This window comes from Diplotaxodon limnothrissa, linkage group LG20, assembly GCF_057381915.1.
Source record: "Diplotaxodon limnothrissa isolate DT_005_m linkage group LG20, D_limnothrissa_male_GT1.1, whole genome shotgun sequence".
NCBI lineage: Eukaryota > Metazoa > Chordata > Actinopteri > Cichliformes > Cichlidae > Diplotaxodon > Diplotaxodon limnothrissa.
In genome coordinates this window covers 36,968,470-36,990,705 of record NC_140615.1, presented here as the reverse complement: position 1 = coordinate 36,990,705, position 22,236 = coordinate 36,968,470, and the positions used below count along the sequence as shown (strand labels likewise).

At 41.1% G+C, this 22,236-nt stretch overlaps 1 protein-coding gene across 1 annotated transcript in view; it reads right to left on the bottom strand.

The window, feature by feature from the left end:
* Positions 1–21,779, bottom strand: part of itpr3 (inositol 1,4,5-trisphosphate receptor, type 3) — a 70,419-nt gene extending 48,640 nt beyond the window's left edge. The window contains exons 1-3 of the mRNA XM_085345348.1: positions 21,579–21,779; positions 19,407–19,591; positions 18,987–19,326 (exon numbers count right to left, since the gene is read on the bottom strand). Of these exons, the coding sequence (XP_085201474.1) occupies positions 18,987–19,078 (92 nt within the window). The 5' untranslated portion in view covers positions 19,079–19,326; positions 19,407–19,591; positions 21,579–21,779. The remainder of the gene's footprint in view (positions 1–18,986; positions 19,327–19,406; positions 19,592–21,578) is intronic.
* Between the last annotated feature and the right edge of the window lie 457 nt (positions 21,780–22,236).

Sequence of the window (22,236 nt, the reverse complement as noted above, 5' to 3'; positions counted from 1 at the left end):
AGAAATACAATGGAACTAAATAAATGAAATAAATATAACACTTGTCAGTGAAGCTACGCTGATTTCCAGTGAAATCTGACAAAACAGCCGGTAGCGTTTGGTGACAGGTCACTGATTAAAGCTTCTTCTCCCACAGATGGTCTAATTTGGAAAGTTGTAAGTAGGGTGAGAAATGTCTTGTTGATATGTTGAACAGCAGAAGCACAGTCATTTTAAGAGGTGACAGGAAGCAACACTCTGCAGTCTCGTGAAGACGTTTGTGGTAACTCTGCATCTATTTTTAGACAACTTTTCTCATTAAACGGGTTGGAGGTTTTCAACCAGTGCTGCCAAGACACAAGCTGTGAGCGGTGACTCTGCCCCCATCGGTACAGATTAAACTGATCGACAGCATGTTCAGCTCAAAACATCTGAGAGCACTTTATAGCCCTGCATTGTTTTCTGTTAGTTTCCTGACATTAACCTAGAAATAATAGGCAGCTTAGATGATTTAGAACCAAACAGAAGAATAACAATACTGGGACTGACCACGCTAACAGTCACACTTCTTATATGTATCTACAGTGGTGTGAAACAGAAAGGTTTCATAGGAGTTCAGCAGTGCAGTTTTGTGAATAAGAACGATGATTCAGCGCTCAGCACCTTTAGCAAGAAGTTCTCTTTTTCTGTTTGACAGTCTCTCGTAGTGTTGTGGAAGAACTTTAATCCGCTCTCCTTTACAAAGATCTCTTGATGTTTGTGGGCAGTTGTTTAAACACAGCTCTCTTAAGGTTGAGGTCTGGACATCTGACTGGGCCACTGCAACACCTTCATTCTTTTTATTTTCAGCTGCTGTGCTTGAGATCATTATTCTGCTTCATCACTCACTTTGTGCCAAGATTTAGCGTTTGGACAGATGCCTCACATTTAGAATATGTAGGAATACACAGGAGTGATTTTTAATTCTTAACTGCAATTTTCTAAAAAGCGGTAAGAATTAAAATACAAAAAATAAAAACAAAAGATTAACTTGCAGGTAAAGAAAAAAATACTAAATGAAAAGGAGTCTGCTTTCTCCTCCTCTCTGACGCTGTTGTTTCAGTTTCTTCAGTTGCACTTTCTGTATGTTTAAACAGTATGCTGATGCAGAATGGGCAAGCATGTTGGTTTAGATTAGCGTATGCACAGTGGTAAGAACAACATAGAATGGTGCTCCAACGGTAATTTTACCTGCACACTGTTTTTTGTGCAGTGTGAGAACATTTCTATACAAGTATTAGAGGATTCATTTGTTCCAGAGAAACAGGCCATATCATCAATATTCCTTTTGTATGTGTGAAACAACTATCAATCTGAACTAGCTGGTATTTATTTGTGCACCAGAAAAATTAACTTCTACCACGTTTTGTTATGGTAGAAATGATGTCCCTTTATCTATTTTATTCACTTCACTTTTAAAATCTTTCTAACACACAGTGGAAGCGATTTAAGTTTTGGAATATAATAATAATAATAATAATAATACATTTTATTTAAAAATAGCGCCTTTCAGAGCACCCCCAAGGACGTTGTACAACAAATAAAAAAAATAAAAATATATCCACAATAATAAGAGTAACAGATAAAAGTTAAGAGCATGCAGAGGTTTAAACATAAGCAATTTTAAACAGGTGAGTTTTGAGGGTGGACTTAAAAAGAGGGAATGAAGTAATGTTTCTGAGGTCAGGGGGTAAGATATTCCAAAGTCAAGGCAGAGCAACTAAAAGCCCCGCCCCCCACTGTAATCAGACGAGCGGAAGGAACAGAGAGAAAGAGAAGATGAAGATGTGAGGCACCGGGATGGGAAGTTCATCTGTACTAAATCAGAGAGATATGGTGGAAAGAGAGAATGAATAGCCTTAATGTATAAAGGATTATTTTAAAATGAATGAGAACTTTAACCGGGAGCCAGTGAAGCTGCTTCAGGATTGGGGAGATGTGGTGGGTAGAGGAAGTCCTAGTAATAATACGGGCAGCAGAGTTCTGGACATGTTGGAGCTTGTTAATGGATTTTTGTGTAAGGCCAAATAATAGTGAGTTACAGTAATCAATTCGAGAGATAACAAGATTATGGACAAGAATGGCAGTGGCATGAGGAGTGAGGAAGAGGCGGAGGCGATTGATGTTACGGAGTTGAAAATATGCTGCACGTGTGACATTATTGATACTGTTGAGAATGACACCCAAAGCTTTTCACAGAGGGAGAGATAGGAACAGACGAATTACTGATAGTGAGAGAAAAAATCATTAATTCTGGATAGTGATAGTTTAGTGCCAACCAGGACAAGTTCTGATTTATTGCTGTTGAGTTTAAGGAAGTTGGAGGAGAACCAGGAATTGAGTTCAGCCAAGCAGAAGAGTGGAGGAAGAGTAGAATCGGGTTTGGTAGAGAGGTAAAGCTGGGTGTCATCGGCATAGCAGTGGAACTGAATGTTATATTTACGAAAAATGTGTCCGAGCGGAAGAAGGTAAATGATGAAAAGCAGGGGCCCGAGGACAGATCCCTGGGGCACCCCAGTAGACAGAGGAGAAGGCTGAGAAGTGAAGGATTTTAATTGAATAAACTGAGTGCGGTCAGACAGGTATGATTTAGACCAGGCTAAGGGAGTATGAGAGAGGCCAATAGAAGCTAATCTGCTAAGAAGAATGGGGTGAGAGACGGTGTCAAAGGCTGCACTCAGATCAAGGAGAAAAGGATGGAGAGGAGACCAGAATCAGCTGCCATAAGAAGGTCGTTTGTTATTTTTATAAGAGCAGTTTCGGTGCTATGCAGAGGACGGAAACCAGACTGGAACTGTTCGTAAAGGTTATTATCAGTGAGGTGTAGATGGACTTGTGAAGCAACTATTTATGTAGCAACGATATATATTTCATCTTTGTTTTCTTATTTAGGAGTGTTCGGCGCCTTCCTTTAGTTAACCGCTGTGACACACTCACTGGTCAGTGCAGGCACATTAAGAGGTGTTATTATACCAGTTTTCACCAGCTGATCTGAGTGAAAGCGAGGACACGGCACACACAGTGGCTAACATCTTGTGATTAACTTATGCCAAGTTAGCTAGTTCTCCTTTTGAACCCAAGCATTAGCATAATTTACTAAATAAACTTCATGTTCAAATGTTTTCTGGGGTGAAAGGAGCCGTTTTCCCATATAATGCAACACAGTCTATGGACTACGTCTGCAACCATAAAAGCTACTGGTGGCCATTAAAGATAAAGGACGTTTAAGGCACTTTTTAAACACTATGATTAGTAGCATTGTGATAGTGGAAGAACTAAAAGAAAATTAGTCCCAGTAAGGGGCTTCCACAGAGTCACAGCCATGATTAGATTACAGGTTCCTAAGGAAGTAAGTCCACAAACCCACAAAGAAAAAGTGGATCAGTTGGTCCTCAAAATGGACCAAGAGGTTTCCTCACTGAGAGACAAAAAAGAACTAGATCACAGATACATGACTAAAGAAAGAATACAAGATGAAATACTTGGATAGGCTAAGACATGCAGAACAGAAAGAGAAGTGGGGTGGGGGGTGGGTATTTAAGCCTTGGGAGTTGTAGCTATGGAGCTGGAAACTTGCAGTGAATGGAGTTCACCCTATCCATTAAAAGGCAGCACTGATTTCTTCAGAGACATGCTCCACCCTCTGGTTTGCATCTTTGTGGTGAGGGATTCAAATTGCAACAAGATAATGAGCATAAACGCACCACAATGTTAACATGCGAAGACCAAAGTGCAGGGCAACAATGTCAGCGCGTGCTGCCCATTAGTCTAGCGACATTTAACACTGTGTCTGTGTGTATTTGCTGCCAAAACAGGCCTGACTTATCGAGGCATCAACTCCACTAGATCCCTAAGGTGTGCTGTGTTACCTGTCACCAACATGTTAGCAACAGATCCTTTGAATCCTGTAAGTTGGGAGGTGGGGCATCCATGGACTGGACTTGTTTGTCCAGCGCATTCCACAGACGCTTATTTGGACTGAAATCTGTAGAATATGGAGGACAAGTCAACACCTGAAATGCAGATTTTTCTTCCTCAAAGCATTCTGGAACCATGTTTGTTTTGTTGCAGTACGCATTGTCCCACTGAAAAACGCCACACCCACCAGGGAAGGCAAAAGGATGTGCGTGGTCTACAATACATTGGTAGAAGCTGTGTGTCAAAGTGACATCCACATGAATGGCAGGACCCAAAGTTTCCCAGCACCCAACACGTGGTAATGCACACACTTGACCATCCACGTGATGAAAAATAAAACATGATTCATCAGACCAGGCCACTTTCTTCCACTGGGCGATCAGGGCGATCGTGGCTCAAAGAGTTGGCAGTTCGTCTTGTAACCGGAAGGTTGCCGGTTCGAGCCCCGGCTCCGACAGTCTCGGTTGTTGTGTCCTTGGGCAAGACACTTCACCTGCCCCCTACTAGTGTTGGCCAGAGGGTGCGATATGGCAGCCTCGCTTCTGTCAGTCTGCCCCAGGGCAGCTGTGGCTACAACTGTAGCTGCCTCCACCAGTGAGTGAGAGTGAATGAACAGTGGAATTGTAAAGGGCTTTGGGTGCCTTGAAAAGTGAGTGAATCGGTTTGGCTGAGATTAAAGTTATAGGTTTTACACAGCTGAATAAATGTTAAAAGTGTGAGATGCGCGAGAATTTACTCCGGTGTGCTGTTATATTTTAGATAGCAAGGAGTTTATTAAACTCCACTGAAACAATCTGCAAACTTCATTAAAATTTAATAAACTATCATCTTGTCTTTAGTTAGCACATACCTTAAACACTTAAAGCTGTAAGCTAATGATAGTTATATAAGAGCAGATGCTGCTGGTGCAATAAGCTGTACGCTGTACGTCCAATGGATGCATGATCTGATTAGTCGACTAATCGCAAAAATAATCGGTGACTAGTCGACTATCAAAATAATCGTTTGTGGCAGCCCTAGTCAGCACGGGCACCCCGACTGGTCTGTAGCTATACAGCCCCCTGCACAACAGAGTGTGCTGCACTGTGTATTCAGACACCGTTCTATCAGAACCAACATTAACTTCTTGAGTATTTGAGCTACTATAGGCCCACACGGACCTGTCTTTGCTCCCCATGTGCATCAGTGAGCCTTGGTCATCCGTGACCGTGTCACTGATTCAACACTATTTCTTCCCACTGCAGACTGGGAACACCCCACAAGGGCTGCAGGTGTGTAGCTGCTCTGACCCAGTTACAAAATATTGACTTACTCCCTAATATATCTCCACCGTTAAGTTTTATAATACATGAAATTACTTTGACTCATTTACTCTGGCAGTGAATTTCAGTAAGAGCAGTACTCACAACCAAATCCAAGATGGATGTCATGGTGTCGTGACATCCATCTTGCATACGTACCAAAACAAAAAACCCTCTGCAACATATTTCAACCTTCCTTGAAGTTTCAGCAGATTACAAAACCTCACTAAGTAAGGTGATGGAGCTCTAACTTTCCATAACCAAATACAGCTTCATCCGTTGGGTCTGTCTTCTCTGTTTTTGGTGATTTTTGTGTTAAATATGACTATTTAAGGATCTGCCGCTGACAGCTGACTATGCAGAGCATGACTCTGCGTGTGCTCATTAGAGTAAATCCCTGTTATTATTGCTGCTTAGGAAACACCAGGAGACAGACGTACAAAGACCTCTGGCAGTCTGACACACACACATGCACATGCAAATACACACTTGTATTTCCAAAACTTCATTTCAGCTTATAAAATATAATTATCTTCACCTTCAATTATAAATTCTTAACAATGAAATCTTTGAATTTACTTTATGAAAATTGCTTCATTTAATCTGTGTAAACAGATTTATGTGACTACAAAACACACACACAGACACACACACACATTCATGCACTGAGGCTGTGCACAGCGGGATTACTTTTGCACTTTAACTACTTTCAGCAGGATACCAGTGTGTCACACATCCTATTGTAGGGGCTTGACTCCTTTGTGGAGATTAAAAGCAATTCCCGTTAATGTAATCATTCCATTTAAGAATGAATACCTGGTTTAAGGTTCATTTTAAGTTAAGTCTCCAGGAAATGTCCCCTGCAGTGATGGAAACATGTCTACACGTGTAACACACTGACTCACTGATTCTCCATCTGCTTGTCTTTGATCTGAAGGAAAATCTTGAAAAGGTGATCTCACCTTTATCATGACTGTATAAAATGACACACTCATCATTGTTGTGCATTATTATACTGAGTGTATAAAAGAAGCTTGTTTTGAAGCTCTCTCATAGCAACCATCATTATCTGAATAATATTTTGCATTGTGGTGCAAACTAAACCACAACCTGTAGACAAATCAGGTGTCCGCAAAATGGCTGTGAAAAGCTCCAACGTCCACGTATTTGTGGCTCATCAGTCACAAAGCTGCTTTTATAAGCTCACTTCAAACAAACAATCAAACTGAGGAAGGATGGATGGTGTGCAGAGGCTACTGTCATGTTCGTTCATTCATTTGTTTACTCGGCTGAATGCCAGTGGGTAGGTACACAAATCAGGTTTAGTTCACTCTAGCAAAAGTTTATTCACCCTTACCTGACAAAGCCAGAGGTGAAGCAGAAAGAAACAAAAACTTTTCTTAGTTTTTCTTAGTAAATTCGGTTTTCCTGCTTCTGTCTTTCCTTCCTCTGTTTTATCATTGTCCTTTTCCTTTGCATTTTGCATTTTTCCTTCCTTTCCTTTGTCTTTTCTTTCCACCTCTCTTTCTGCTGGCATTTTCCAATCCTCTCTTCTTGTCTTTCTTTAAAAAAAACTGTCCCTAGTTTTGAAAAAGTCCTCCCTTGCCTCCCTTTTTGTTTTCTTTTCTCCCTTTTTTCCTTCTGCCGCATCTACTTGCTGTGATTTCCAGACATCCTCTTTATGTTTCTTTCTACTCTTGAGGTGGGATTTTCTTCCCCCCCAGTGATACCAGCGTAGCTACAAAAACAGCCAATCAGTCCCTTTGTCTTTTTTTTCTTTTGCCCGCCTGTCCTGTTTGGTTGTTTTGTCATCATAATTGTTGTCTAAAGGCCGAGAAAGATGCCCAGCGGATGTACTTTACCAAGTGTACCATCCCGGCCTTGCCTTACTGGTCCATTTGATTGACCTTTGTTTTTATTGTTTATTTTATTTTATTTTCAGTTGTTACATACGGGACAGACATGACTGGGGGAAGGGAAATGGCGAAAAAGAGGGAGGGAAAGAAAAGCAGCAGGGAAGAGGAACGGTGAGTCCCTTTGTCTGCCTGTCAGGTGTGTGCATGTCTTTCAGGACGTTTGTGCTCTTGATTGCTCCATTCACACAAACTCAGGTGTGTTGACTTAGCCACTGAAATGCTCTGCACCCCTACAAGTGACCACATTTTAAGAAACAACGATTTCAGGACTGACATACAAAGGCCTTCACACAGTCTATCTAAATAAATCCAATCCCTGAACCCCCAATTTCGTTAGCTTGCTGCTATTAAGAGATTCACTTTTAATTTGCTTACAGTGTAAATAGGATAAAATGGGTATAAATTGTATATAATGATGGTAGAAAGTCAGAAATCTGCAGGTGCGCCCAACAGCAGTAGATCAGAGATGTTGATTAATGAAGTGCATTGATCTGAAACTGAAATAAGAGCTATTTATTTAAAGGAGCAGCAGTCTAAGCGGAGAGGCCTAGACCCCATCTCGCAAGAGCCATGAGGCCTTTTCCCAGTTGGATATGTCTGAAACACCTCATCTAGAGGGCACCCAGCACACATCCTGGTGCTTGAACCACCACAACTGCATCTCTATTCTGAGCTCTTATTAATGACCAAGGCCCTCTGCCAATCTAATGCTGAGTACTGCATTTCTCCTGTTTGTGTCAATCTTATTTCATCAGTCACACTCACAGCCATAGGTCAGAGTAGGAACAGAAATTGGGGGCTTTATTTTCAAGCTCAGCTCTTTTTTTTAACCAAAATAAAAGAAAAAAACAGCATCCATATGCCTGTTTTCACCAACCCATATGTCAAACTCCATCAAAATATGAAACATGAAAAAAAACAAAAAAACAAAGAAAACAAAGAAAACAAAGACTCCACGAAAACTATTCACTGACCTAAATACCGCTCACTATCATAATACTTCATAAAACTGAATTCATTTCAGGCTTCCTTCCATCCCAGAGATTTCCCCTTGACTGGCTTTGGAACACCAGCACAACTGGAGGCAGCGGCCGGGTGGAGCTCTGGGTGGTTCTGCTTTGACTGCACCCAGTCAGGCGTGGAGATGGTTTGATTGATAGAGAAAAGTCCTTTTTAACTTTGCTTCTTTGAGATGGAGAAAATTTTAAATGCAGTAGTTTTAACAGTATTTATGCCAAGGCAATAGTTGTTTTTTGTTTCGTTTTTCTGTCCCTCCTTCTTCTGCTGCAGGAGGAGAGACATTTAAATATGGATCCAGGTGTTTGAATAAACACAGATGTTTTCCATGTTTCCCTCCCAGAAAACAGCAAATGAACTGGCAGGCCACAGATTTCAAAGATGCTGAGTGACAACTCAAATCTCCTTGGTTCAGTTTTTGAACCAAAGAGACCAGATCCTTTTCCAAAGTGACTTTAGTAAACTCAGCTGCAGACAGAAGAGTAAAGTGCAGCAAGTGAACACAAAACACAGTAATTGTCAGGGTTCATGGGTCACTGACCCATGGTTTTCAATTTGTTTATGTGAACTGTTTATTTTCCATATGTTCACATTTCCACCAAGGCGTTCCCAAGCCAGTCGAGAGATATAATCACTCTGCCCCGGGACCTCTTCTCAATGGGACATGCTCAGAACACCTCATCCAGGAGGCGCCCAGGAGGCATCCTTGTCAAATGCCCGAAACAGCTCAACTGGCTCCTTTCAATGCGGAGGAGCAGCGGCTCTACTCTGGCAACCAGGAGGTGAAACTGCTGAGTAGTCCAAAGTGCTGAATCTCAAGTGGCATCATTTGTGGTGTCATTAGCACCCTGAAAGTCACCTAGCCATCATGGGACTTATTAGAGCAATATAACAGTCAACATGTGGATGAATGCTAAGTGGTCTATGGCAGTCTTTCTCAAAGTGTGGTAGGCGTACCACTAGTGATACTTGGGCTCTCTCTGGTGGTACGCGGGAAATCTCCAATTTTTTTTTTTTTAAGATTAAATAATATACCATTGTGGAGGTATGCAAACACGACGCAAGAGTTCCCGAGGCTCTTCTGGGAGCCAAACAGAAAAGTCTCCCCGAGCGTGAATCCTCTATGAAGAGCAGCCTTTCCTTATCGCCAGTGGTCGTGGCAGCGGGGAGTTGGTGAGGCCAGCTCGCACCGGCAACTGTCGAAGGAAGACGTGAGTGAAGAGGAATCCGCCGTTATCCGTTCCTAGCAAGGTCAGCGTGCACTCTGTGAGCTCGAGAGCGGCACCATCAGCCAGCCCCTAGAGAGACGAGTTTCTTGGGCCGCTCTGCATCGGAAAGGTAGCAGGGCCGCAGTAGCAGCGCCTTGAGAGCAGCGTATTTCCTATCACTTACCACATAAATGAAGACCGGAAACTAAACAGCAGAGGCGTTTGTAGGGTTACTGAAGTTGGGCTAGCTGGTATATAATGATGTGCTGCTTGGTGGCTAGCTACACAGCTATGGTTAGGATAATATAAACACAGTGAAGCTGGAGGATGAACGCTAACTTTTTTCCACTTGATGAGGGTTCCCGATGGTTAAGAACAAATGTAACTGCATGGCAGGATGCTGTTAACAGACCAAACTTCAGTGAGAAGAACAACTGCAATACGAGGTTAGTCATTAATATACTGCTGCATGGGCTGGGCTGTAGTTACATTGTAAGGTTTTAAAAACTAAGATTTAAAATGAATAATGATGATAAAAATCGAGAGAGGCCGACAGCGATCACTGACTTTTTAGGGGCTTGTTCAGATTAAATAGAACAGAATACAAAGCATTAAAACACGTTAAAAACATAACAGCCTTAATAAATTCAGAGTAGTTTGGACCCGGAAGCAGGTTTCATCAGGTCATCACTTAAAGATTGGAAATCCCACCTGTTGTGAATGTTTTAATGCAGTACAGTTGTTATTAGTATCACTTCTCACACCCTGTTTATGACAGTTAAAATACAAAACATTCATATATAAATAAAATTGTCTCTTGTAAACTGTATGTGGTGTTAAATAGGCCTTGATCCATTCTCCTTCCAGGATTTTGATGATTTGTCCTCATGATTATTTTTCTTATATTGAGAAGATGATTGTTATTCTCTCACTGATAAATTCAAAAACAGTGGTGAAAAAGTCAATGGAAGTTCACAGGAGGACTAAATGGTACTGAACAGGACGGTCACAACAGTTGCAGGCTGCGTCATGCTGAAAGTTTTTCCTTCCCACTGTCCGCACATGCTTGCTCAAAAGAGGCTGTCTGATTGTTGGGTTTTCTCTCTATTTTCGAAGGGTCTTTAACTTCCAATATAAAGGGCCTTAAGGTGACTGTTACTGTGATTTGGCGATATGTAAATAAAATGGGATTCAATTCAAAATCATCTTTTATTCCATTTTTTATTTTTGCTGGAACCCATAACTGAAATTAAAATGTAACTACGATGAAACTGCAGTTTTTGCTTCTGTAAAAGGTAAGAACGGGTATTTTACCAAAAAATGGTCTAAAACACTCAAAAACAGCCTGAAGCATCTCTGCATATGTCCTTCAACTATTCTTGTAGTAGGGAGTGTCCCTGTAATTTCCATTGTTGTTTTGCATACCAGAAAAATTCTAGTTTTTTCATGATGTTTCAGCTCATTGTTCTCATTACTCACCACCTGCTTTGAATTAGTGTGCAGGGAGGAGAGCCGGAGATGTTTCAACATTTACGTAGCATTCCCCTGTGACCATCACATGATCGCAGGCTGACACGTTGCTCTCACAATGTTTATTTAGTAGATCTTTTTTCTGGGAAGGAGACAACTAACTAATCTCTCTGAGAAAGCGAAGATGGCATGTGTCTGCAGTGTGTTGTTAGTAGTTGTACTTTACTACCTCAGCAGCTCAGTGCTTCTGTTTGAATCCTGTTTGTGTTGATCCAGCTGAATTTGACTGTAGGGAAACCAGTAGGTTCATCCACTCATACTTCACTCACTGTCTCACCTGGCAGGAACTCCCTATTCAAATGTCTCAAAGTAAAGAGTGAACAGAAGCCACACACATGCCAAAACATCAAAATGTGGCCCTTAAGGTATATAAAACAAAGAACTCAACAACTGTGCCACATTTGGCTTATGAGTGGCATGAAAGGAGATTAGATTAGGCCTTTGTGCTCTTCAAGAGTGTGTTGTCATTTTCATGCAAATACTTGCAGAAAACAAAACAGCACCATCCCCATCTCGGTTCATGGGGAAAATAATCCTGCTTTTGATTGATTCCCTTAGTATATGTATATGACAACAGCTTCATAATGGGACCTCAGTAATGAATGGTTGGCACCATGGTGACTACATTCACCTTAGTGGATGGGAACCAGGTGGCCCTTTATTTTATCATAAAGATGCTGAATGGGTATAAAGTTGGTGCTCACTGAAGCCCACTCAAGTTGTTCCACACACTGGAACAAAACAGATTGGTGACATAAAGTTGATATCAGAAATACAGAAACAAATGGAGTGTAGAGAAAAAAACTGCTGCCACAAATTGCTCAGAAACTGGTTCTGTAAAGTGCAACTGTTATTGTAATAAGGGATTTTGTATTACATGCTCATATTTCTCTATTTGGTTATTTTTTGTATTTTGTTTTGTTTTATTGTCCCATGTCTGGTTTTGTTCTGGTCAATTTCTATCATTTTCCTTCTGTGCTTTCCAGGCCACGTCTCCCCGGAGAGAGATTTTAATCTTAAAGGAGTTCTTGTTTAAGTAATAGTTCAATAAAATGTGAAAACAACTGTGTGTTAAACCCTCCATCAAACGGATAAATGTTCAACTCTGACCGTGTTTTTGTTCTCTTTCACTGCAAGACTTTGAGGTAGGTCAGGTTCCTTTTGTTTGATTAAAGGGTGGAGGAAGTGCAGAAATATTTACTTTTCTCTTGTCTAAGATGCTAGCATGGGCAAACTACTGAGCAGTTAGCATGTCGACATTAGTGTGTAATGCTTATCCAAACCACAGACGTTTGGGGACTTGACATCATTGATACTGTTTTGATATGAAGGTTACATAGAATGAAAATATGGATAATTGTTGTGGTTACATTTTTACAGATGTATATTTTATAGTGTGGGACTATACTAAAAATGCTTTATTTGGGCCCAGGAGATTTCTTTGTTACAGTACTATAAGTGGACACTAGGATAAGGGGCAATAAAGGGAATTTCACATTATTGTGGAAAATTAGAGTGTAAGTAAAATTCAAACTTTTTGAATTTATACTAGAGTCACCTTCATTGGTGATAAAATAAAGTCCCAACACTCTCATCTTCCACCTGCACAAATCTGAACATTTGTTGACTTTGGTTGTTTTATAATGCAATAAACTAAATAGGTTGGGGGTCTTGAATACAGATAGTTGAAGGCATTTTTTCATAAATGTTTTCCATTGTGTATAAGTCTGAATATGGTGACTTGCATGAAATGTCTGGAATTCCTGATGTGGACATTTTAAAATCGGAGTTAATGAAGCCTTCTGGTAAATGGACTGATTCTTATATAGCGCCTTTCTACTCTCCCGAAGTACGCAAAGCACTCTACACAACATGCCACATTCACCCAGTCACACCAACACTTCCCTCTAAGCTTTTAGCTTCCTAGCTAACATTCATACTGGATGAATCGGAGAGCAACTTAGGGTTTGTATCTTGTCCAAGGATACTTGGCATGCAGACTGGAGGAGCCAGGGATCAAACCACTAACCTTTTGATCAGTAGATGACCTCCTCTTCTAGGGGTGCAACAATACATGTATCAGTATTGAACCGTTCGATACAGTGCTTTTGGTTCGGTACGCATATGTATCGAACAATACAACATTTTCAATTTATTTGATCAACTTTTCTTCTGACGATGCTGTCTGTGTTGAGCGCTCAGTGGATCTGCGCTCGACTACTCCGCATTTGCCGCGTTATGGCATTAGAGTCATTTTAACGAGATTAACGCTGACAGCACTAGTGGGAACACAACGAATATGACTGCACATTTACTCCGACAGCATCCTAGTGCAAAGACAAGTGGAAGCAGACAAAAACAACAAGCACGCATGCTACAAACTTTACCCGAGTCATTTAGACAGCCGTTAGCACAGGATTCTCCTTATGGGGACCTGATATGTTTAATATGCTGCTGAGAATATAGCCCAGAAGAAGCGTATAGTATAGCTTTTATTTTGGAAAGAGACATTTCTCTGTAATAAACTCTCTTTTCCAAACATGAGTGATTTCTCGATCAGATAGATTTGTTTATTTTTATTATATTGTTGTTTCAGCAACATTAAATTTATAAACTGTACTTTTGAGTTATAATATATATTTATAATTTTAATAAATGACAAATTAAAAAGGCATGAACGTTTTTTTTGTATCGAAAAAATATCGAACTGTGACACCAAAGTATCGAACCGAACCGTGAATGTTGTGTATCGTTGCACCCCTATACTCTACCCCCCTGAGCTACAGCCACCCCCCTGCTAGCTATTAAAATGATAGAATGTGAATTTGGACTTGTATGAAAGGAAAGGTGCAGAGTTTACTAGAGTCCCCGGGTTCATGCTTAGACTATATGGACCATATGTGTTGGTTGGTGAAGTCCCATTCTGAAGTCTCAGTGTTGACTGCTGTTGTGTTGACTATTTGAAGCCAGAAATGACCATATTTGAATGAGAGAATAGACTGCTGCCAGCCCATAATGTTAACACTGAAACTGTAGAGTACTAATAAAATTTAAGAATTTTGCTCACCTAAACTGAATTTGCAGACAAACTGTACTTCACAGCAGGCCATGTTTATTTCCAGAGAACTCTACCTGAATGCTTCAAATGCTTCAAAAGGCACCAGCAACACAAATATGTTATCTGACTCACTCCTGGAAAGGTAAAGCCATCAGATAATAAGCAGTTACAACTGCCTGTGCTGAAAAACCTGTCAGTTAAAAAAAATCCTGTACAGTTGAGGGATATAGATACAGATAACACCAAAACAGTATGTTGTACCAGGTTATAAACGTTCTTTTTAACACTGTAAAGCTGGACGTTTTCATCTGGGACTATATGGGGATTTTCTTTTTTACACCCTGCCTCAACTACCATTGAAGAAAGTGAAGTTTTTTCTGTTGCACTTCCTACTTGGCTTCCTTTCAGCCCTGAAGATTAGAGGTAGACCCCTTACAATGTTCAAACTACCTGCCTAATTTTGTCTAGCTCCCCTTGCGAATGGGTGGGCAAAACATGACTCTTGCCTGTGACGTCACCATAATTATTAAAGGTTGACCTATAGTTTTTATTGTATTTGTTCAGATCAGTGTGGCAGTCAATGAATAAAGCTGTAAAGGTCAAGACTGAGTCAAATTCAAAGGAGTGCGTGTAAGACCATGGTACAGGAAACACACACAAACGCTGGTACATATATCTTTGTGAGGACTCTGTGACATAACACATTCTCAAGACCATAACGCAACAGTGAAAGCCTCCCTATTGTTACTGAATACTGATTCTAATCTTAACCTGAAAAACAAATCTGAACCTAAAGAAAGTTTTGACCAGACACAAAGTCCTCATAAAGCGAACATTAACAACAGCAGGGACAAATGCACAAACTGGCAATGGAAATCTCTCTTGGACATGCCGAGTACCACTTCCTTTTCCTGCCAAGCAATCAGACAGCACTGCCGCTACCCTATGCAGCATGTTTGTGTTAAAGTTTGTGCTGGAGATGATGGTGAAACATCAGCAATTCCAGAAGACTCTGGACAATATTAGGAAAAAGATGATATGTTGCACTTGTTCTAGTTTCTTTACTTCAATCTTCTGTAATTTTTGAATTTTATTGAAATAACACATGTAAGAGAAAGTTAGTAAAAATCAGAAACCACTAAAACATAAAGTAATGTTTTCTCGGTTGCACTCCTCTTCTGATCTCGTCGATAACAAATGTAACATACAAGCAGAAAAGCTGGAAGGTGTGTAATGAGTGCATTAACTCTGAAGCAGCCTTCATGCACGACCATTCTCCCTGTAACTTATTAAGACTTTCGACCTACAAAGGGCTTTAGTGGACTCTAGCTGATTTCTGAAACCCTTTTGGCAAAGACAAGATGCTTGACACACTTCACAGTCAATACTCTGTGATATGCTGCAGAAACATTTTGGTTCATAACAGGAACGCACTGATTGTTGAAATCGCTTATTGAAATATATGGTTAATTTCATTTGTGGGTTTATTTGTTTTTCTGATTAATTTCACTCATTTTCAGTACGGTGAAAAAAGTTTTTGTAGATTCAAGAACTGAGAAGAACTGTTTGACAGTGATTAAAATAGTATTTTTGCACCAACGAGGAAATTCCCACAGAGCTATTAGCTGGAAAGTGGACAGGTGGAGGACCAAAGAAGTGGCAGGACTGAAGATCTATCTATAGCTGATCACACAGGAGGTGAGGGTAGGGATGTCACCGAGCCTGATACTTAGGGTAGTTCTCAACACAATAAAAACACAGTGGTGCGTGTTTGCTTCTGGCCCTAGAGTTGATCCAGTTCTACCTACTGTTTGCTGAAGCCTCTTCAAGTGGTCTCGGGCGAAGGTTGGCTGTCAGGAAGCCATTCTTAAGGAAGCAAACCAAGGCTGAGGTATGCCAGTTACTGTGACAACAACTAAACTGAACATCGGTAACAACACCTTTTAAGGACTCATGAATCTAAATTTGAATTTTTTCAAATTGTCATCGATATGTATGGAGGACGTCAACAGGAAAGTACAACCACCATCCGCAACCATCTGTAAAACAATGTAGGCTCTGCTATGGTTTGGGGCTACGTGTCAACCAGTGGTGTTGGAGATCTTTTTCAAAACTGATGGAATTATGAACTTACTAAATAGTAGGTTGCTCAAGACTTCTGCAAAATACTATAGCTGCATCTCTTCTTCATAATAGCATGTATTTATTTATTTCAGTCTGTCCAAAAGCCTAAAACCGCCGCCCCTCAAGGGGCCTCACACCAGGACAACTAACTCTTGCAGCTGAATAATGACTTCTAGCAAATGTCTAGTCATCAACTTGCTTGCTAAAGCAACAGAAAGACAGACTTGTCAGGTCAGGCAGAGATACTGAAGGTGGTCCTGCTGGAGTGTCCCACAGGTCCAATGGTGGCTGCTGAATTTTTACGCATTTCTAGAGCATCATTAGGACTTAAATGAGCCAGCATTACTGTTGCATCAAATTTGATCAAGTATGTGAGTTAAAGTTTTAAAACAGGTTTGGCGACATCAGTAACAAATTTACTCTTGTAAGAACATTATTAACCATCTGACTTTTGAGTAGGTGGGATCTCACGGTGCCCTGGTGATAGGGATCTTAACGGGGTCTCTCATCCAGACTGTTTTGTTCATGTGTCGCCTTACAGATGTAAGGTATCACTGAGTGACCGTGGGGATTTCCTTCCCCCTGAAATAAGGTGAAAAAGGGTCCAGTTTGATCCATTTAGATTCAGTGATGTGATTATGGCACTTTATAATAAAGTGTACTGTTACTGCTGTAGTGGTGATGCTAACGCTACACAAGTCCCAGAGCAGGAGGGCTGCTTTCATATTAACCTCCATCAAAGCAGACATTAAGGCCACTGATGCTGGCCATTAGAAAGTTTCTAAAAACTTCTAAACTGGCTTCACTATTCAGACCTGAAAGCAATGTCCATCCATAACATACACTCAGTGGGTGCACAATGCACCACTGTTGACCTGCACCACCTGCTTTCAGTGGGTGTCACTCATTCTCACACTGCCCAAATCAATCTAAAACCAAAAGCTTCAAAGCCTTCATTTAAAAAATATGTTCAACAAGTTCTCGCAGCACAGGACAAAGTCTGGTATGTTTTCACAAAAACACACTTTGTTTGCAGGGAAAAGCACACACACAGAAGCTTCTCCACAAAAACAAAAAATGCGCATATGTCACCTTCCTTCTTTCAAAACACTGACGAGCCTGTACACTTCTTCACCTCAGAGTCAATCTATCGTCTCTGGAGTTCTGGATAAAGCAGTTCATTGCACGGACTATTTTTCCATCACCTGTGAAACTTTGCAAATGCAAATATTGTCTTTGCTCTTTTTTCTTTAACTGCAGGCTTTCTGCATTAAAGCAGCTGCTCCTGATGCACGTAGACCTATAATAACTCCTCTGTTTCAGGCTTTTTTAATGTCTCTTTATGGATATTATTCACAATCAGTGGTGGGCAGTATATCATATATATCAGTCATATTTTAACCATAATATGACAAATAGTTCCACTACAGCGAAGAGACAAACAAGAGGTTAAATTCATGATAGTCAGAAGCATTGATGTGGATCTGAAGAGGAAACCGGCGCTGACAGCATACTCACAGTTTAATCACACTATTTAATAATCCACAACTAATTCACTTCAACAGGGCAAATATCAAAAACACAATACTTTGTGAAACATACATGTACTAGCAATGACTGCATATTTACACAATGACATCATAGTGTTGTCTTGATACATGCTCAGTCTTCCAGGTCAGCGTTTCTATATAACAGCCCTTACTGCAAACAGTAAACTGTTATTACTATATTAGACAAGGTTGAACTACACATCCTAAAAGCCAGGTACACACAACTAAGAAACAGTGTATCAGATATCAGTCCAGTCCTCTCTTAAAAAGCTGTAATGGTTATGGTGACAAGTGGCCAACAAGTTATATTATTTAATTCCATTGAATTGTGTTGCATGGTGCTCTGTGTTTTTACATGCATCAGCAGCAGTGCACCTGTTGCTATCAGGAGAGTTAGTTTGGACTTATTTCATGTCTGGTATTGCATCCTTTTTTTAAAAAAACATAAGTGCCAAATTATGGTCAGGCGAGTGAGCACTGAAATGCTCCACTCACAATACAACCCTCTCTGTTTGGTTTAAAGCTTGTAAGGAGGCTAATGCTGCTGTCAGCTCCGGTTATATTATCAGACTGAACTGAGATGAGACTAGTGCACATAAATCCGCTCAAAAGAAAAGAAAAAGAAAGAAAGAATATTTCTTCATTATTTTAACAATATTCGATCGTGGCTCAAAGAGTTGGGTGTTCGTCTTGTAATCGGAAGGTTGCCGGTTCGAGCCCCGGCTCGGACAATCTCGGTCGTTGTGTCCTTGGGCAAGACACTTCACCTACTGCCCGATGGCGCGATATGGCAGCCTCGCTTCTGTCAACCTGCTCCAGGGCAGCTGTGGCTACAACTGTAGCTGCCTCCACCAGTGTGTGAATTAATAGTGGAATTGTAAAGCGCTTTAAGAGTCTCAAAAAGCGCATATAAATGCAATCCATTGTTATTTATCTTTTTCCTGTTTTGGGTTGTTGTGCCAGTAAATATAAACCCTTTAATTTTATTTTACTTCCATGTGTTTGTTTGTTATGTTTTATTTTACAAAGTTAAGAAAACAAGATTAAAGTGGAGTCTGATGTTGTTTGATGGAAGAATGCTTCCCAGTCTCTTCCTCACAGGGACGGATAGTCAACAACTAATCATTCAACACTGTGTCGACTCAGCGCTGAGCACTGACACCTGAAGCCACGTGTCGATCTACAGAACCCAGTTTAAACTCCTCATCTTCAGGTTTTAATGAAGCTGGGGGCTTCGCTCAGGCTGTTAACGGATGTGTGCACACAGAAGTACAACGGAGGTGTTCACAGTCATTTCCACAGCGCACAAGTGCACACAGAGCACATGACAGTGACGGTACACTCACCCCAGCGTGCTGATGAAGCCGTTCACCGTGCCCTCGGCATACAGGGATACAATGTCCCCGATGTGGAGGAAGCTGGATGCAGAGTCAGACATTCTGCAGCTGATTTATTTCAACAGCGAGAGGAACCCGCAGGTAGAGCCGAGAGAGAGGAACTTTCTCCCCCCTCCTGTCCTCTCCTCTCCGTGTGTGGAAGTTCAGAAGCAGCGAAGAAAGTCAAAGTTTCCTCCTCGCATGCAGCGGCTGGAGTCCTGAGAGTTCAGGAGAACCTCTTTACATTCACCCCGCTTCAGTCCTGCCGCCTTCAAGGACTCACCGGCGGCTGCTGCTGCATGACAGCGAACTGTGGAAGAAAAACACTCTGAAGGAGCTCGCAAACTTTTTACAACAGGAGCGCAACGGGGGCCCACCGCTGATCCGTACCTGAGTCTGCTGAGAGGCCGTGCGGAGCACCGGAGGAAACATCTGTGTGGAGATCTTGCCGCAGGTTAAAGTGTTCACACAGAGGCGCAGACACGCAACGCGACCTGCTCCGTCCCTCCCTCTCAGTGTGTGTGTGTGGTGGTGGGGGTGTGCACGCTCGCGCGCTCACGCCGAAGACTCGGGTACTAAAAACCAGGAAGTGAGTTAAGGCGTTGATAAGACTGACAGACGGCTTCAAGAAATAAAAAATGCACACACACACACACACACACACACACACACACACACACACACACACACACACACGGGTGTAGTGAACGCAACGCGAGCTCGGAGGCCGGTGTGACGCGTGCACTGGCAGCCCGCAGGACGTGTCCGTGCGCTCCCGAGTTTAGTGACATGTAGCCAGAAACGGTTCAAATCAAAAATCGGTCAGAATATTTGATCATAAATACAGCGAGGAAAAAAGATACAGATAAACTGGACCTCTTGTGTAACTCGGTGCAGCCGCTGCATGTCAAAAAGGCTGCACAGAGTTCAGATGTTAATTTTTTATTTAAACTGTAAATGCAAGTAAAATCCAGAATCTTATCTAACATATCTAGTATAGTACAGGCTCACATTTGAACAAATAAGTAAAGCTTTATAATACATTTAGAATTCACCCGCCACTTCATTAGGTACACCAGTTCAGCCTTTTATGAACACAAAATTTGCAGAAGAGCACAGTGCATTAGATCTCCACGCAGATGGGCTACAACAGAAGACCACACCATCTGCCACTCCTGTCAGCTAAGAACAGGAAACTGAGGCTACACTTCACAGGGGCCTGAACTGACAGAAGGCCTACACTTTTAGTCTCTTAGCAACAAATGAGCCTAATTTAAATAGCACAGCCTACATGACCATTGTTGACGACTAGGTTGGTCTTGATGGCTGCTTCCAGCAGGATAAAGCACCGTGTCACGAAGCTCAGATCATCTCAAACTGGAGACAGACACTATCTCTACTTTCAAGATCAGGCTTCAAACTTTCCTTTTTGCTAAAGCATGTAGTTAGGGCTGGACCAGGTGACCCTGAATCCTCCCTTAGTTATGCTGCAATAAGCATAGGCTGCTGGGGAATTCCCATGATGCACTGGGTGTTTCTTCTTCAGTCACCTTTCTCACTCACTATGTGCTTATACATCTCTCTGCATTTAATCATACTTGTTATTATTCATCTCTGGGTCTCTAACACAGCCTGTTAAAAGGGAGTTTTTCCTTCCCACTGTCTGTATGTATTATCGTAGGGTTTACCTTACATTATAAAGCGCCTTTAGGGGACTGTTATTGTGATTTGGTGCTGTATAAATCATATAATGTAAAGTAGCAATGTGTTTAGCATTAACCGCTTTTCCCAGGCTTGAGCATCAACAGGAAAGAATCTGAGGATACAAAAATGGCACGATTCACATTTTGTTCCACAATATAATTTTTACAAATTCAGTTATGTTTTATGTTTTTTAAAGTGTAAAAGAAGTTACTATATTTAAAAAAAAATGTTGGCAATAAACAAACGTCATCACCAGCAACCGGAAGTGGGGTTATGATGATGCTCGATGTTCTGGACAATTTTAATCACCTGTTAGAAAAAAGTCTTTGTAAAAGCAACAAAATCCATGAATTTCTGATTTTTCATATATTGTAGAAGAAAATGCGAAAATGTCAACTGCAGGTATAATTTCTGGTATCCAAGCAAGACCATGCATGAAGTGCAAACTTATTTCTGGGTTTCAGAGTTCCTCAAGTGGACATTAGAGACATTGCAGTTTTCAATCCTCAGTCTCCAAATTTTCCTGCTCACTTAACTCTAACCAGCCATGTTTCTCTGGAGCCCACTGCTGTTTTATAGACTTCTAAATATTTACAGGGATCTTTTTAAATTCCTTTCAAATCATCCCTGGAACACTTCTTTCAATCATCCTGAAGTTTTCCAGCATCTGCGAAATTACTAAAATGTTTTTTCTTTTGTCAAACAGAACTTGATTTCACTATCATTGTTATGCGACTGAAATTTAAACCATGACAACTTGTTTCTCTCAAAGATGTGAAATGCAGAAGTTTGTGGTTTGCAGTTGTAAACCACAATTTTCCGTCACAAGACAGAAACACCCAGAAGCCGTGTTTTTACCCCACAGATGTGCAGGCTGAGTGTGTCTGTGGAGTCCTGCTGAGCGGAGTTCTTCTTTTAACTGTTAAATGAGCAGGTAAGCTGTCTGATGCACTTCAGCTATGCTCCAGTAAACATCACAGACGTCTTATTCGCCCGACGGTTCATGAAGCTCTGTGGAACACCTCAAGTATTTACATAAAGAAAACAGACCAAAGTGATATCAAATGACAGCTGTCTGTAGGCTTGACTCAGTCTAGCTCTGTAAAGAAAAGAGGAAACAAGCAGGGCGAAACACAGTCTTGTTCCTGATTGGCTGGAAGGTGTGACACGCTACACTGAGGCGGCACAAATATTGGTTCCAGACCATTGAACTGGTGCCCACATCTGAGTTTCAGGGATTTCAATGACTCTGTTGAGTAATATAGAAGTGCACAGTGTCATACCTGGAAGCGTAAATAACACATGAAAACATGAGTGAAGAACTCTAATGAACAATGCTTTAAAAAAACAAACTTTAATATTAGCCCTTAAAATGCATCCAGGATTAAAATACATGCCTCATGTCTGGTTGTAATTTAAGAAAATCTAATCGCAATGAACTGACTGGTGTTTTTTTTATGTGGACTGTTAGGGTCATTTTTACCTTTTGCCTCCAGTTCATCTTCACTGGACCTGG